A 15,947-nucleotide genomic window follows, 5' to 3' on the forward strand; every position below is an offset into this window, starting at 1 on the left:
CCAGACGGGAGAACAAAGTGGAAACTTTCCTTATCAACTGTTGACAGTTTGGTGTTTTTGTGGTTGTTATCCAGGAGCTTTCTCATTCAGAAACACAGTTGAAACTTTTGTCACGTGACAGAGAAACAAAAGTTTTCTTTAAGATAATATTTTTATGGTAAATGGCCTGTATTTATAGTAAATATTTATATATTTTTATTAAACCAACCTGCGTACTGTTCCATCTCTGCTTTAGTTGTGGTCAAAATATGATGTTAGTGCTATTTTCTTTGTAAGGTAGAATGGGTGGAAAAAGTCAAGGTCATTAAAATAAGCAATAAAAAAAACATAATGGTGTTTTAAAATATTACAAATACATCGAGGAAAGTCCCCCCCCCCCCCCCCCCCCAATAACTCACAAGCTGCGCATCAGATATGGACCTCTTTTTCTTTCTTCTTCAAAGGAAGGAGGTGCCAGTCCAGTCTGCTGGCCCATCTTGCAAACATTTTTATTTTTTTTAAAGAACGATGAAGTTTTGGGAGTTCCTGATCAGCCAACCAGAAGAAAGAACATCTATTTTCATTAAATACTAACAGTAAATAACTTGAGGCTGGTGGCTTTCACTCATTTATTTTTGCATTTTTTTTGTAGACTGTCTGTTTCGGTCTCCACCTGGTGCGTCCCTGCCTCTCCGTCCTCGTTGGGGTTGCCAGATCTCCTCTCGCTGGTTAATCTGTTTGGCAGCCAGCGCCGCAGCAGGTTCTAATGGTGCCACATGGCTGTCTTGGCTTTACAGTAATTTACGCCACGACATGATATGAACCTGCTGCTGTTTATGTAGGCTCTGACTCACCCCACGTTCTCATCTCCTGCCACCAAATGACACATGCTAACACACACATATATGCTCACACACACACATATAGACTGGCTTCTCTACACCATCGCTGATGAAGGCAGCTAGGTCACAATGTTCTTAACGCTGCTTGTTTTCTTTCCTTTGTTCTCTCAAGTGTTTCCCCCATCCATACCTGGGTGGGAGGCATGTATCAGATAGTAGGTCTTTTGAAGTAGGTTCACTACCTAGATGTTCTTTTTTAGGTTTCTGTTTCTCTGCTTCTCTTCGTAGATTCTTTTCTCCTTTATTTATTTTGACCTTGTTCTGTTCTTCTCTTGTTTCTTTCCTGCTTTGTTGCCTTCCTTCCTTGAGTGATCAAAAGAAACAAAATCTTAACAAATTAAATTGATTTTAAAGCATTTACCACGGACAGAGCTTTGGGTTGTTACCACCAAAATTAACTTGGGATAAGGACTCACAAAGGTTTATGCATGTGTGGGCTCTAAGTGTTTGTGTATATAATTCTTCAGTGTGTTTGAGTACACTTTAACTTGTCACGAACGCTGCAGTGTAACACCAGTTTTCCTTCACGCTGCCCCTTGTTCTGTTATTAATAGCTTGTATAACCTCTGCCTCTATTCCAAATCACTCATCTGTCATGGGACGTGGTGTCCGTGCCCTGCGATGTTGCTCTGATGGATCTATTAACCTTGGCTTTGAGGGCTAGCTGCTACCTATTCAATCTCCTTCTCATCATACTAGCAATCTGTTATGGCCATGGCAGCAGTAAGTAAAATATCAGTGGATTTAGGTTGTGGGATTTTTGGATAGATTCTTGTTTAAAACTGCGAAGGAGAACTTTGAAGAACCTTTCCAGCTTACAAAGGCAGCTCTTTTCATTATCAGTTCAACATTTGTTATATTTTCTTTCCTTTTAATTAACAGGGCCAGTGTCTCTAACAGGATGAAGCTGCAAATCACACCTTTCAAACAAGATGTTAAATTGAAAACAAGGTACGCCAAAAATCTCAGTGTACCTGTGGCCAAGGTGGTGTTTACTACACACGTTTTGTTTCCAACTACACAAAAACAAAATAAAATGATAATGCAGGATTTGAGAAATCTTCTTAGCTGCTCCTCCAGTTCAGGTTGGCAGGGAAGCTGGAGCCAAAGATGCAGTGAAATCAGCTGACTTTGGTTTCAGACTCATCGTTTATCACCTGAAACAGCTGATCATTTCAGCAAGCTCAAAGTGGAAGACTCCTGATTCTGTACTGTTTTCCTTTTATTTTAAATTACGTTTGCTCTTCAGCTCTTGAGGTAATGTCAGGTAAATATGCTTGGCCTCTCGTGAGCTCATTTTTGTGGTGGAGAAAAACTAAACCGAGTCTCCAATAACCACATTGGCTGTTTTGCAGTTTTCATCCCAACTCATACCAACATTTGATCTTGGTGTCTTTAAGCCAACATGTTTTTCCGGTGGTTGCCAATTATTTTTACTGTCCTAACCACAACCGGAGCTTAATCATAAAGCTGTCAGGACAGAAAATGCGATCCTTAGTTAGCAGATAGACCCACACTTTGTTTAGTTATGCAAACAGCCAGTCCTTCCTGCCAGCACAGTGCTCTGTGAACACACACACACACACACACACACACACACACACACACACACACACACACACACACACAGGACCATTAAAGTGCTGCAAACAGAAGGTTGTTCCAGAGTTGTGCTTTTGCGCACGCACACAAACAGTCATTCTGCCACGCTCGGATGCTTCCAGGATGAACATCTGTCTGGCCAAGTGCTGGTGAGATGTGGAGGAAGATAAATATTTCACCGAACAGACCGATAACATGTCAGGGAGATGGATCGTACTGCTCTAAAGTCATGTGCGTAGTCTGTGTGAGACTGCATGAGGATGCTCACATGCTTCCAGTACTCTGTCTGTCTATTGGATTGATAATTCATTTGATCTATTAATGCATCTTATTTCTCGTAGATGGTTGCTGTGCACTCGGCAAAGCTTAATTTTCTCTCCTTTTTACTAAATAATTATATGAACATTTGTTTCTTTCTTAAATATGCCTCATGTTGCTACAGTTACTATCTCTTGGCCAGACTTTGCCCTCCCAAAGGTTAATTCCATTTTGCTCTTTAGTCAGCTAATTATTTGCTTATCGTTTCTATCTTCACTCTGGGATCAGCGATGTGCTTCACGGTAGATTATCTCCTCTTTGGCATTTAGTCTGCGCTTGTCACATTAAAAAAACTGCGGCCTCAGTGACACTCAAAGTCCATTAATGATTGATTAAAAACTCGTGATCTAAAAAGAGCAGAAATCAGAGTATCTTTGTCATCACTTGTGTCTTGATGACAATTTTTCAACTTTTTCTTGAAGATATGCTTATATTAATTTCCCTCCAGATAACATTCACTCGTGTTCCCCCAAAGCTGCAACGTGATAAGACAATCCCTGTATTGTTGTGGAGGTTTGATGCTTAATTGGTAAGAGTGATTAGTGAGTCAATTAGAACACGTGACTGGAGCAAACGGGCAAAGTGAGACAAAGCAACGTTTGCTCTGTAATCCTTCTCATTTCCCATGCAGTCAGTTAAATATGGTCTTTCATTCAGTGGAATGCTAATCAGCCTCAGCCCCTGTTGCTGAAGGAACAATCTCAACTGATTGAGTGTGGATTAAGCAAGGACCGGGCAAATTAATGATCCTATTAGATTATCCCCTAAACCGCATGAGCATGTCGTGACCAGGGGAGAACCCGTGAATTATGGCATGTTTATTGCATTGATAATGATTGACTGTTTGGTGCCGGCTGAGAGTCTTTACATTATTCACAGTTGTTACCCGGTTTGTTTGTGTGTGTGAAGGGCAAAGTTGTAGAACTCCAGCATGGACCCAACTGAACTTGGAAAATGTCAAGAACTTAAAATTGGTGGTGAATTGGTATTCAGTGAAGTATGCTGCTGTTCCTCTGCACAGATGTTTGACTTCAAGACTGCAGTCAGCAACTTTCATTAAAATGAAAAATGCACCCAATGCAATACGCACAAAAAAAGATTCTTGGAGTAAAATGCAACTAAAATATATAAAACTGAAGGTTTAGTTATTGGAACTCTCTCCAACTGAGCTTAAGATCTGTGGACTCAGTAGTCTCTGCACTACTGTATAGCTCTGTAATAATCATTCTGTACATACGATAATTTTTAACCCTACAACTGTTTACAACTTGCATAGTTCTGTATAGCTGTATATCTCAGATTCTGTAAAGTTATTTATTTCATATTCTGTATAGTTTTTCATATTTATATCCTGTTCATAGCCTGTACATAGCTTGTACTCACTACAGCCTGTACATACTTATAGTTATAGAATATTCACAACATACTTCATACCATGTACATTATAACATACCATAATAGACCCATTTCTGTAATATATTTACATATCTATATTTATTGTAATATATCTATATCACTAAAGCACTTCTGGATGGATGCAAACTGCATTTCGTGCATGTGCAATGACAATAAAGTTGAATTCTATTCTATTCTATTCTATTCTCTTTTAAAAAAACAACTAAAAACATCTTTTTCGAATTGCATTTTGTTACCTTCTGTCTGTTTTTGTTTTTTTTGTGAAGCACTTTGAGATCTTTTTATCTAGAAAGGCAAAATAAAATTTTACTTACTTACTTCATATAATTAAACCATTAAATCAAGTAAATTTAATGTGACCAGATTCCATGGAGTTAATTTTCTACACTGTGGTTAAGTAACAACATTACATAAAACATTTAGGTGTAATCAGATTACTTAAAGTCAGGATTTCTGGCATATCTATTTGAGTGTATTCTGTTGTGTATAGAGGTTTTTGGTGGGTGTGCAGTTGAAGCCGAGGTGGTTGGATCAGGATGCTGAATTTCAGCATGTGAAGGGCCACTTGTAACTACACTACATCTGTCGAAATCACTCAGGCGCTCACTCTGGCAGAAAGGCACTTAGGTCAGGTGGGTGACAGAAATCTTGCATGAATTCAGACTTGACTGATATCACACTGCTGAGAATCAGACCTGAGTTAGAGTTTAGTGCCACATATATAAAAACTGCTTGGTTTCGGACAGTTTTTTAGCTCTTAAACTGCTCGCTTCAGACGAGAGAGAAACTGAGGAGAGAAAATATATAAAATAATTTGACCCATCAAAGCAAAGAGCTTTTCCTTTGCAATGTTTCTGTTTTATAATTTCTCCGTGCTTACAGTGAACACAGTGGTCACAATGACTGTTTCTAGTGTGCAGCTGAATGTGTCAGTAAGTAGCGCATATGAAATAGTTAAGGTATTTTAATAGGAAGCATCACATCAAGAATCAGGAATGCAACACATGAAGCTGGACCTGTCTGACAGTGATTACATAACGCAGCTCACACAGTGACACTCACGCAAACGCATACACAGACACACACTTCTTCACACAGTCGTTCCCCGTTCCTCGCTCTGTTTATTTAGACATGAGATCCAGGCCGCTTTCCATCATCTATTTATATTCTTTTGTTGATCGTTCCTTTCTTCCTGCCAACTGGTGGTACAGCCATGGTGATGATTACTGCTGCTAGGAGTGTTCCTCCGTACTGGGTTTGTTCAGCAGCCGACGCCTTGCATAACAGAAAATGCACCCAGAGATGGGAGAGAGGGGATCTGGATATAATTAGGTTTGTTTTTGCCAGGAAAGCCACAAAGAAACACCACCAATGGCCTTTTTTCTTTATGTGTGTGTGCACACACACAAAGCATTTATGACATCATATTGTAGCAATGCAGCAATGTCAGTATCCACAGCAGGGTGCTTCTGATCACATGCAAAACCAGTTTTGGACCCAGAACCTTGCAAAGCCGAAAATACTTTTATGCATTTAGTTTCAGTCCATTTCCCTGCATGTTTCACTCCTCTAACTCTTCCTTGGTGCCAAACTAAACCAACCTCATCTCATTTGTGCACCTTGAAGCTCATCTCACTCACCGGGCAGTCAGCCTATTTTCCTTGCACCCCTGTGTCGTCCTGTCCTACTTCCCGCTTCCATTTCTTTGAAATCATGGAGAGGTTTGTGAACCAAGGTGACTATTCTGCGTCAGCCGGTGGGCATGAGCAGGCGTCCCGTGTAGCAGGCTGACTTGGAAAAAAAGGCATCCATCAAATTTAAACGTACCCTACTCTTTCTTTGCAGAATACTCATTATTCTGTCTGCTCTGTCCCTTTGTGCTTCTTCCTTCAGGCACTTTGAAAAGAACACAAGCATCCTTACTGCCTCAACTGAAGTCGTAAGCCAATATCAAACAGTGATATGCTTCTAAATTCACTGATTAAATACGCTGTTCTCAGAATCTGTTGGTCCTTGCACTCTACAAGACCAAGGTGCCCTGTGGTATCTGGCAAATTGATGTTTGCAGAGGACCTTTTCAGATACTTCAAGCACACTAGAAACCCTGCAAACTTTGGCCTTGTGTCTTACTAGTTTTGGGGTACTTACATGGAAATAAGAGCCCACTCTAATGGTCTAAGGGGACCTATGTATACTCCAGGAAGTTTTTGCAGTTTGTAGTTCCTGCAGTGCTCACATGGAAAGTCTGGGACGCGTCCTTGAACGACTAGAGAACTACAAAAATGTTTCTACTATCTGAAAATACCAAAATTAGCGTGGGCCTTTTGTATTTCACTAGCTGGGCCCACGTCCTCATTTTAGGTTTGACAGCGTTTTACTAGGTAAAAGTGATGCTTTGACATGAATTGAGCTGCGGTTTGGGGAAGGCCTCGAAGGGGACTGGCGACGGCTCCCGGGCCTGGCAGATCCCCGTGTACTGAATAGAAATGAAAAAGTTAAAGGATTGAGAACAAGGAGGGAGGGAGGGGCACGTAAACGAGAATGAACAGCTTGCAGAGCTGGGGGAACCTATATAGATGAGAACCGGAAGGAGCGTGTTGGGAGGCGTGGTCCTGCTCCTGAAATTCCAATACATACATACATACATACATACATACAATACATACATTCTCTATCACCATTTCCATTGAACACGCTGACTTTAGAAACTGTTTACTTAACTTCCAACAGGCTTTGATTGTTAAGACATGAGTGATGTTCTATTCACCTCATTAGTCAGTGTGCCATAACTGATTTAAGCGCCTTTTTGCACTTTCTAGGATTTGGATCATAGTCATGATGGCTTAGATTAAGGCTGTTTGTTAGATGCTGCTCATCCCTCACTCCCTTTACCTTCCCTCTGCTTCCATCCGTGCTGCCTCTCTGGCAAGTTTGAAAAGAAAGTTGCAGAGAGAAGATTTCTGCTTTTTAAATTGCTGGGTTTGGCCGGAGATGCAGCGAGAGTGAAAGGGCAGCTTGGATTGAGGGGGAGGCTGAGTCACTGCAGAGACAGACAGTAAAACTCATTACGCATTTGTTCTTGACTTTTTCTTCACTTCCTAACAAGGCCTCGGGCCTCTGTTTGTTTGTTCTCGTTGTGGATGCACTTCACTGCTTGTGCGCTGCTGACCAATGCTTGGCCATCTGTCATGAAGGAAGGAGATTTGGATTCGTGCACTGTTTTATGTGTATATCTGTTGGGGAGTAGTCTGAACTTGATATTGGCAGTTTTTCCCTGTGCTTTAAGTCACAGCGTTGCTCATTTTTACTCATCGTATTACCAGCTTGTTGCAGTATTTTGCCAGTCTTCTCTATTATTGCAGCTCCAGCTGTGACGTTTTCTCTCTGCTGCCAATCTCCCAGAGCAGCGTGTTATGTTGCTGAATGTTTCACAGGCAATAATCAGCAAATTCATCTAAACACATGATCTGTCTTCACCCACTTTGCTGTTCTTGATGTTTGACTTAATCTCCCCCACTCCGTTTAGCAGATATCTACAGAATCTGACTTTTCGGAATTGCCTATTCTGTTTAATGCTTCACTGAATAAAAAATGAAGTGCTGTGCTGTACAAGAACATATAAGCAAAGATTGGGGTGCTTAGTTTCGGTGTTAGTGTTCTCTGTATTTTGTATTAATGATGGAAAAAGCGATTTGTAATGTGAGAGTTATCACCTTGCCCCGCAGCGCCTCAGAGCTGCGAAGCGTTAAGCAATTTTACTGTTCTGCTTCACTATCACCGCTCTCATCAATCTCATTTCCAGCAGCAGGCACCTTCTTCCAGCTAAAGAAGCTTTGGTAAACCCGCCGTTCCGTATGTGATCAGGATGATTAACGCGGAACACAAAGAGCAGCTAAAGTACTGGACATTAACCTCTTAATATCCAACACTGACCCTCTAGGGTTTGGGTTAGGTTAACGGCCACTACTGTTTTCATTTGTTTGCTTGGAAACATTGTTTATGTGTGAGACTTCATTTAGGAGTTAACATCTTCTAGCTTGTGAAAGTTTTCCTATTTGGTATGTGGCTAAATAAAACCCAACCCGAACCCTAGGAGAGTTGACACCGTAGATTTTAACAGGTTAAACTGAAAGTTAGTGAGTAAATATTTAAGTGGAAAAAAATGTTGCTGGGTGTATAAGACACCATAAGGAATCATTTGTTTGTATTTATTTTATTTTAGCAAACTTTCTTTGTAGTTTTAATAAATATTTTATTTGAAAAAGTATTATTGATGTCCTGCAAGCTGTAGATGGTATAAGCTTGTTTAAGTTCACTTCCGCTATGTATGAGTGGGGCTTTTTGGGTCCAACGATGATCGTCTTGATTTCATTTGTCTGAATTTCTGGTACTGACCTCTGAGACTCGATGACCGCCGGTGAAAAGGCAAATTTTGTGTTATTTTTGGCCACAAAAGCAATTAGCAGGAGCAGTGTGCCAGAGTTCAAGTGTTAGGGAGACAGAGGGAAATGGCACTGGGTCCAGGTCTGCTGCTGAGCTGAAGGATTCAGCGGCCAAAACCAGATTTTATTTTTAATTCATACAGCAGGGGAGCTGAGGGGACAAAGCACCACACAAACATACAAATATAAGCCCTCCCTCAGTGACTCTTTCCCTCTATTTCATCCAACCATCCTCATCGTCAGGCTCGGAGTCTTGAAATGAATCCTCTGCTCTCCTTTTCCTCGTGGTTGGCTTAGTTTACTCTGTCTATGTGTGTGTGTGTGTGTGTGTGTGTGTGTGTGTGTGTGTGTGTGTGTGTGTGCTCATGCCCCAGTAAAGAGCAGAGCTCTGTCACTGTAGCTCATGTCGGTGTTTGTATCGTATCTTTCCTGCTTCTAACCAAGCATACCTTCTCTTTTTTCTCTCTCCTTTTCCAGTCCATCATGGAGCAGTTTAACCCGTGCTTACGGAACTTCATAGCCATGGCAAAAAGCTATGAGAAGGCGCTCACCAGTGAGTACACCAACCATTTCTTGTTTACCGTCTGTCTTCGTCGTTCTCTCGTTCCTCCAGTCGTCCAGGCAGAGGGCCAGCTCACCCGACACTTGGCGCTGCTTCTGTATCGTCTTGATTTACCTGGAGACTGGTTAGCTTTAGGGTGACGATGGCTCAGATATTCACGTTAAGAGCATTGTTGATGCCAAGCTTACAATCCCCATCAGAAGCTTTTAAACTACACACACTAGTTTGTGCCTAGATCTTATTCACACGTTCGGTATTGTGCTGTGATGTCCTGTGATTGTTCCGCTGTGATGTCTTCCTCCTTTCTGTCCACCAGCAGTTCCTCTCATCATTCTCATTAACGTCTGTCTCTACCGTTTTATCCTTTGTCATTGCTTTTTGAGGTTTGAATTGGTGTGATTGTGTGTGCGTGGGGGGCAAAGAGTAGGGAGGTGTGGGAAACTGAGGTATACACTCAGTCAAGGTCAAAGACAAAACACAGGAAATATCCAGAGGGAGCTAAGTGGAGCATTAGCCAATGCAAAGTGGAACAGGGAGAGTCGTGAGAATAACGGTACCCCTACCCCATGAGGCCCAAGAAATGAGAACGAGCAGAGCCGGTATTCAGGACAAGACAGGATAAAAAAATGTTTTGAAAAAAGGAGAAGGTAGAAGGAAAAGACTGCGAGACAAATGTTCACAAAAACAGAAATTCCAAAATTCTCAGCAGTTATTGGAATCCTGGAGAATGTCCAGTGGCTTATTCTTTAACTTCACAAACTCTGATTAACTAAAGCTACGCAGTCAGCATGGATAACGTGATTTCATGCCTCTGGGTCAGGCCGATAATGCTTGTACTGATGCCTTGTACAGTATATGTATTTAGATAACACACGCCTCCAACCATGTTGAGCTCATTTATTGATAAGAAAACCTTCCAGCTCTGCTCTTAGATGTCACTCTGTGGAGGGAGGAGGATGAGGAGGAGGAAGAGGAGGTTATCGGGGTCGTATCATATATTCAGTGATGGTGCAGACTTGCTTGGTATGCTGCGTGCGGTTTCGAACCGGGCTCTCCTTTGTGTGCTCGGAGAGGAAATGCAGGGAAGACTCGGCAGCCTGCAAGAACAATAAAGAAGGCCTCACTCTAGTCTGATAGATAAGGCTAAAAATAGCCCTGCGACTCTCTGAGTGGGGATTACACTTCATCAATGCCAAGCAGCGGCACAGAGGCAGAGTTTAGAGTGGGGCTGGGCACCCAGCAAGCATCTATTGTCATAGGAAAAATGCCAGTGCAGCCCCTCCTCGTACTAGAAGTGGGGCAGCAGCTTGACATCTCAGCGGACTGAGAGGACCAGAATGATGCAGGAAGGAGCCTGCTTTCTGGGCTCGATGAGCACAGTGTGGTTTGGGATGTAGCGCTCAGCCAAACTCTCTCTTTATTAAAATCTTAATTGCAGCGTGGTGCAGGGCTGCAGCAGAAACGTGGGAGCTGTGCGGCTGGAACATGCTGTGCTTGTGGAGAAAGAGGAGAACACATGTGAAATCAAATAAAAGGAAGATGTCAAAACTGGGCTGTTCAGCTGAGACTGAGATTTCTGTCTTGTTTGGTGACATCACTGAAAAATCGTTGGTCTCAGTGGAACCTTTAAGCTTACAAGAGTACAAAGATGTGTCTACTGATGGCTCTGTGATTTAGTAATGGCCAACCTTTTCTTCAAAAGCAGTTAATTAAAAACTAGTAACTTTAGTTTATCTTTAATCTGCTTGTTTGGTTCAGTTACCATAAAACAGGAGAATATTTGAAGCTGTAATCAGGAGCTGTCTTTTTCCAAATTTAGCCCATTTATAAACGAGACGTTCGGGTTTTGAGCTGAATCAGATTTGTCTGCTTTCTGTGGAGGAATGTGAGAGGAGGCTTGATTGAGGTTGTGGAAAGCTTGATTTTGAAATTGATGACATTAACATGAGTCACGTGTCACCAACCTCAGCTGATTTAAACCTTGTTTATGTTTCATCTGCTCTGCTCTGTATTGGCTTTATATCACTGTTCTAATCCTCTTTACAGGCAGGTCCTCCTTTTCCTCGTCCTCTGCCTTCTTCTTCTTCTTCTTCTTCTTCTTCTTCTTCTCTGCTTCTTTATTTTTTCTCCTGCTTCTGTGCCTCTCTGTCACTTTCCAGCTGACAGACAAGCAAAGCATTCCCTGGAGCTAATCCGGCTTCACCTGGACCTGCTCTCCTCCCGGCTGAGATTTCTCTGCACATCGATTAAATTAGCCTTGCTCACCCAGCCATCTTAGCCTTACCTCCATCCCCTTGCTTTCGCATCCACTCATATCCTACCTAAGCTTAACTCAAGCCAGGCTTCAGAGAAGCCGGAAAAGGGTCTTGGCCTGTCACTGTCATAGCTTACGGAGGAGGGTTGCACTGCTGTGTAAAGACTTTTGTGGCTTTTTATTCCTGGTTTTCATAAAAGAGTCCTCACAAAATCGTCTTACTGGAGAAATGAAATTGTTAAGTGCTTGTGCAGACTGAGAAGCCAGACGCTGTCTTAATTTACAGAACAATAACTTGCATAGCTCAGTGTCTCCGCGGACTTCTAGATGTGAATAGATTTTCATTGTTTTCCATGCGGGGATATGAATACTTGTCATTTTCCTGCTCTCTCTGTGGGATTCTGCATGAACCTTCTCTGGCAGTTCAAAACACACTCATCAACATGACGGCCCTGTAATAAACTCAGCGCTCATCCATATGTATATCCTGACTGGGCATGTGTCCTCTGTCATCATGACTTTCACTCCCCGTGTAGCTGACCCCTGACCTGCTTTAATTCACCGTCACCGCTGCCTGAGGCTGTCTTGCCCTCATTTCTAAGCCCTGAGTCACCGCCGTGTCTCGGCTCGTGTCCCCGGCTTCTGTGGCGATACACCGCAGAGAATAATGGTCGACAGTATTTGAATTGTAGAGTGCTTACACATCACTGCTGTGAAAGGGTTTGTCAGCATATTATTATGTATGGGGCTGTAAAGATGTGAGGTGCCATTAGGATTTTAAAGCTTTAGTTCATCCAAATTACGAGAATACTTATTTTTTCTGCTTATGCCATGCAAATCATTTTTATTGTCTGTCATAATGTAAATTTCAAGTGCACCAAGTGGCACATATTCAAAAAAGCAAACATATTGTTCACCTACTTGGTGTTTTTGCTTATATTTCAGAACCTCTACAGCATCTGTGTTTAATTTAGTCCAAAATCTGAGGGTCCAGGTTCATAACTAATTTGATTAGACTAAAACATTTATAACCTGTATATGAAGGACAAACTTGGAGTTTTAAACCACCAAAAGAAATTTAACTCAATCAGCTAGTTTATTAAACTAGAGAAGAAACATTACTCTGCTGGTCTAGATTAAATTAGATGAGATTAGATTAGATTAGTCCTTATTGTCTCCCTTGGGAGAAATTTGTCTTGGACAAGCGAGGGCGACACGTCACATAAAATCATAACTTCACACACTGATAATCGCCCTGAAGTTTGGTGCCTCATACCTTTATCAAGACAATGAGGAAATCGGTTTTAAGATTAATCTCAAGCAGCTGCATATAAGTTACAAGTGCCATTAGCTTTCTTTATTCCATTTGTAGTTCGTTACAGCATTATTGAGCAGATTCAAACAGGTTTTGGATCCATAAGGGTAAACAATGTTTAAAATGCCCTCACGTTATTCGTATTACATGGCACTGAATAAAAAAACAAAACAAAAAAACAATACAAATATTCATATTTTATATTTTTCATGTTTCATTTCTTCTCATTGTATTTCCACTTCTCCAAAGAGGCTGTTATAGTTTCATAATTATCATTTTTTAAATATACAGAATTACCTTTTGGGATGGATGCAAAGTGCCTTTATGCAGTACGACTGATTTCAGGCTGAGTTTTCCTCCTCCACTCATCTGTATCACACTCACAACCCACAAATAAACGATAAAATAAAATAAAAGTTTCAACATCAACACAACAGACAAAGTCATCATCAGTTTCAAAGAATGGAATAAGATCCTTCTCACGATGGTTCCTGGAGCCGAGAGGCTTTTCTCACTGAGCCTAGACTAACTCATGTGACCCTGGCTGAGTGAATAACCAAGGGACAGATCTTCAAAGTCTTCATCACTACAATGTTGTGCAGCCAGAGACTAAATATCACCAGACTCTGATAAACTAGACCAGTTTAAATGGGAGTTGATATTTCGACTTAATGTGATGCAGATCTATAACTGATGACAGGTCAGGGTAACTGATGGATGATTTAATTTTGGAACTGTATCCAGAAAAAAGATCAAATAAACAAAAGTAGCAGACATAAAATGATTCTGTGATCTCTCCATACCAAAAACCCGAGCTCTTTCCCCTCCCCTCAGTTCCTGCTCTCTCCGTCACGCTCTGTGTGTGCTCCGTCACATGACTCTATTTCCTCTATTTTCTGAGTGCTGCCTACTCCAATCAGAGAATGTATCAGATGATGATGATTAAAAACGTATAAACCTAAAATTTAGATCAGTGAAATGCAGGATTTGTCGGGTTGTCGGTTTACTTCAATGTGATGTCTACTTGAAAACTGCATTGTTTTCACATTTTAGACATAAGATTACTGTATGATGGGAGGAAACTAAGAAACAAACTCATTGTCAATATATAGCCCAGAATAGAGAAACCTTTTTTTTCCCTTTATGACCTGAAAAAGAACCTTTGTGCAACTTACAACAAAATTACTTTTTTTAAGCATTAAAAATGTTTCTCCTGGTAAATTATAAAAGAGGAAAGTAATAATAAACGAGGTAAATAGGAAATAAAAAAGTCAATTAAGAAGAAGAGAGTCTGTTGGTTTCAAAATGCCCACATTTCAAATTTGGAAATTTACTGAGTGATTCTGCTGAATATAGGAAAACTGTTAGCTGGATGGTATTCACTTTGCAAGAAAACAAAAAACATATTACATTTTCTCTGTTGACACAGAATCTGACCAAAAAAGAAATCCTTTAAAACTGATTAGAACAGGGAAGATGAACAAATAACATGTTTGTTTTTTTAATTTTCCTGTAATTTGGATAAACTAATCCTTTAAAATAGATTTTTCCAAAGTAGTTTGTGGTGAAAGGTTGTGCTTTGCTTTTTAACCTGGCAGTCTTGAGATTTCTGTTTCCTGTAGTTGCCTCCATAGAGCTTTTTCTTTTCCCGCCTGGTCTCCATTTCCGCCTGTCGATCTCCCAACCTTACCTCTCTGGGGGAGGGGAGGGTTGTAGGGGATGGTTGCAGAGCTGAAGAAGACATCATTTCAACTCCGCACCCTTGATCTGATGCCCAATGCTTCCATGTTTCCAGGTGTCACATATGCTGCAAAGGGCTACTTCGACGCTCTGGTGCGGATGGGCGAGATGGCCAGCGAAAGTCAAGGCTCTAAGGATGTTGGTGAGTCCTTGTAGTGGCAGTAGCACCCTTGATGGGGTACAGGGGGGTTACACAAGCAGATGGTGGATGGGATCGTGCTGTAGGGCAGAAGCAGCTGATGACCAACCTGAAATTGGACACACACACCCAAACACACACTCACAGATGTTTTTCTAGCACTTAAGTGCTTCAGAACGTTGTGTAAATCTTAAAGATGAGCGTTAGCCTGTCTTTTCCTGCACTTCAGAGCTTATTTGATACATTATCACCTCCAATTCATACAGTGAAACACATTCTGGTTCGAGAAGAATTAATTCTGCATGATTGTCACAGCTTGCCCATTTGGTTAATCCCTTGTTTCCTCACATTCCGGAAAGATAAAGGCTTTCCAGTCACTTTTTTATTGCACCGCTGTGAGCGAGTAATAAATTTACAAATTTGTTTGGCATTTGGTATTCACAAGAGCGCACATGGCGAGGTGGATTTGCTTTCTATTCATAATAAGCCCTCAATATATTTACAGTGCTAATGAAAAATCTTCCTGTTTTGAATGGCGCTTCCAGCAAGTTGTCAGGATAAAAATTTCCCAGCTCCCTTTGCTCTCACGCAGCGTGTCGTCTGGTTTCGGTTGGATCAGCTCTGGTTCTGTTTGGTATAGACGCAGCTATAGTGATAACTGGTGTTGATGAGAACTAGCTGATAGCTGTTGTATGAAGCAGGACAGCACTGTTATAATTGTAGACCAGGTCACATGCCGGGGCGTGTGCAGAGTCTTTGTTAGTCCGGGATTGTGGAGGCTTCTTCTTTCCTTCACCTTGATGGGATGTAAGATAGCAGGCGTGTCCTGAATCAGCAGAGGAGAGGAGGAAGAAAGGATGGAGAGATGGTTAGAGGAGTGTGAAACAGACATATCTGAGGTGACTGAGGAGGATATAAAAGCTGCATCCATTATTCATGTGAGGACCTTTTTTGGGGGCTTCCTCGCATTTCTTCTGGAGCTACATCTTTTCGCTTTTCCTCCCTTTCTCTCTTTGAGCAAATACCGGGTAGAGCTCCAATATGAAAAGCTCTTTTCTTTATCTATTCGGTTTCGCCTCCATGATTTTTTTATGTAGTTTGAATCATTTTCATATCACACTGTTTTAGGGTTGAATGTTTAAACATCCAAGCCGGTGACTAACTTTAAATATAAATCATTAAAGCCACTTAAAAGTAGGAGGAAAGGCCTTTGCACACCAAGACTATTTTCATCATGAGTAAATATTTCTCCCAAAATGTCCGTCACAGTGTTTTGCA

The 15,947-nt window shown here is 41.3% G+C and overlaps 1 protein-coding gene across 9 annotated transcripts in view; it reads left to right on the top strand.

Moving 5' to 3' along the window:
- baiap2b (BAR/IMD domain containing adaptor protein 2b) overlaps nt 1–15,947 on the top strand; it is a 72,334-nt gene that overhangs the window by 13,240 nt on the left and 43,147 nt on the right. For 8 of the 9 annotated variants that reach the window (XM_082545156.1, XM_082545155.1, XM_082545157.1 and 5 more), the window contains exons 2-3: nt 9,137–9,212; nt 14,586–14,672. In XM_082545156.1, coding sequence (XP_082401282.1) covers nt 9,137–9,212; nt 14,586–14,672 — 163 coding nt within the window. The remainder of the gene's footprint in view (nt 1–9,136; nt 9,213–14,585; nt 14,673–15,947) is intronic. The other variant, XM_082545158.1, reaches the window with a different exon arrangement.

The sequence above is a fragment of the Aulonocara stuartgranti genome, assembly GCF_965226115.1.
Source record: "Aulonocara stuartgranti genome assembly, chromosome: 8".
NCBI lineage: Eukaryota > Metazoa > Chordata > Actinopteri > Cichliformes > Cichlidae > Aulonocara > Aulonocara stuartgranti.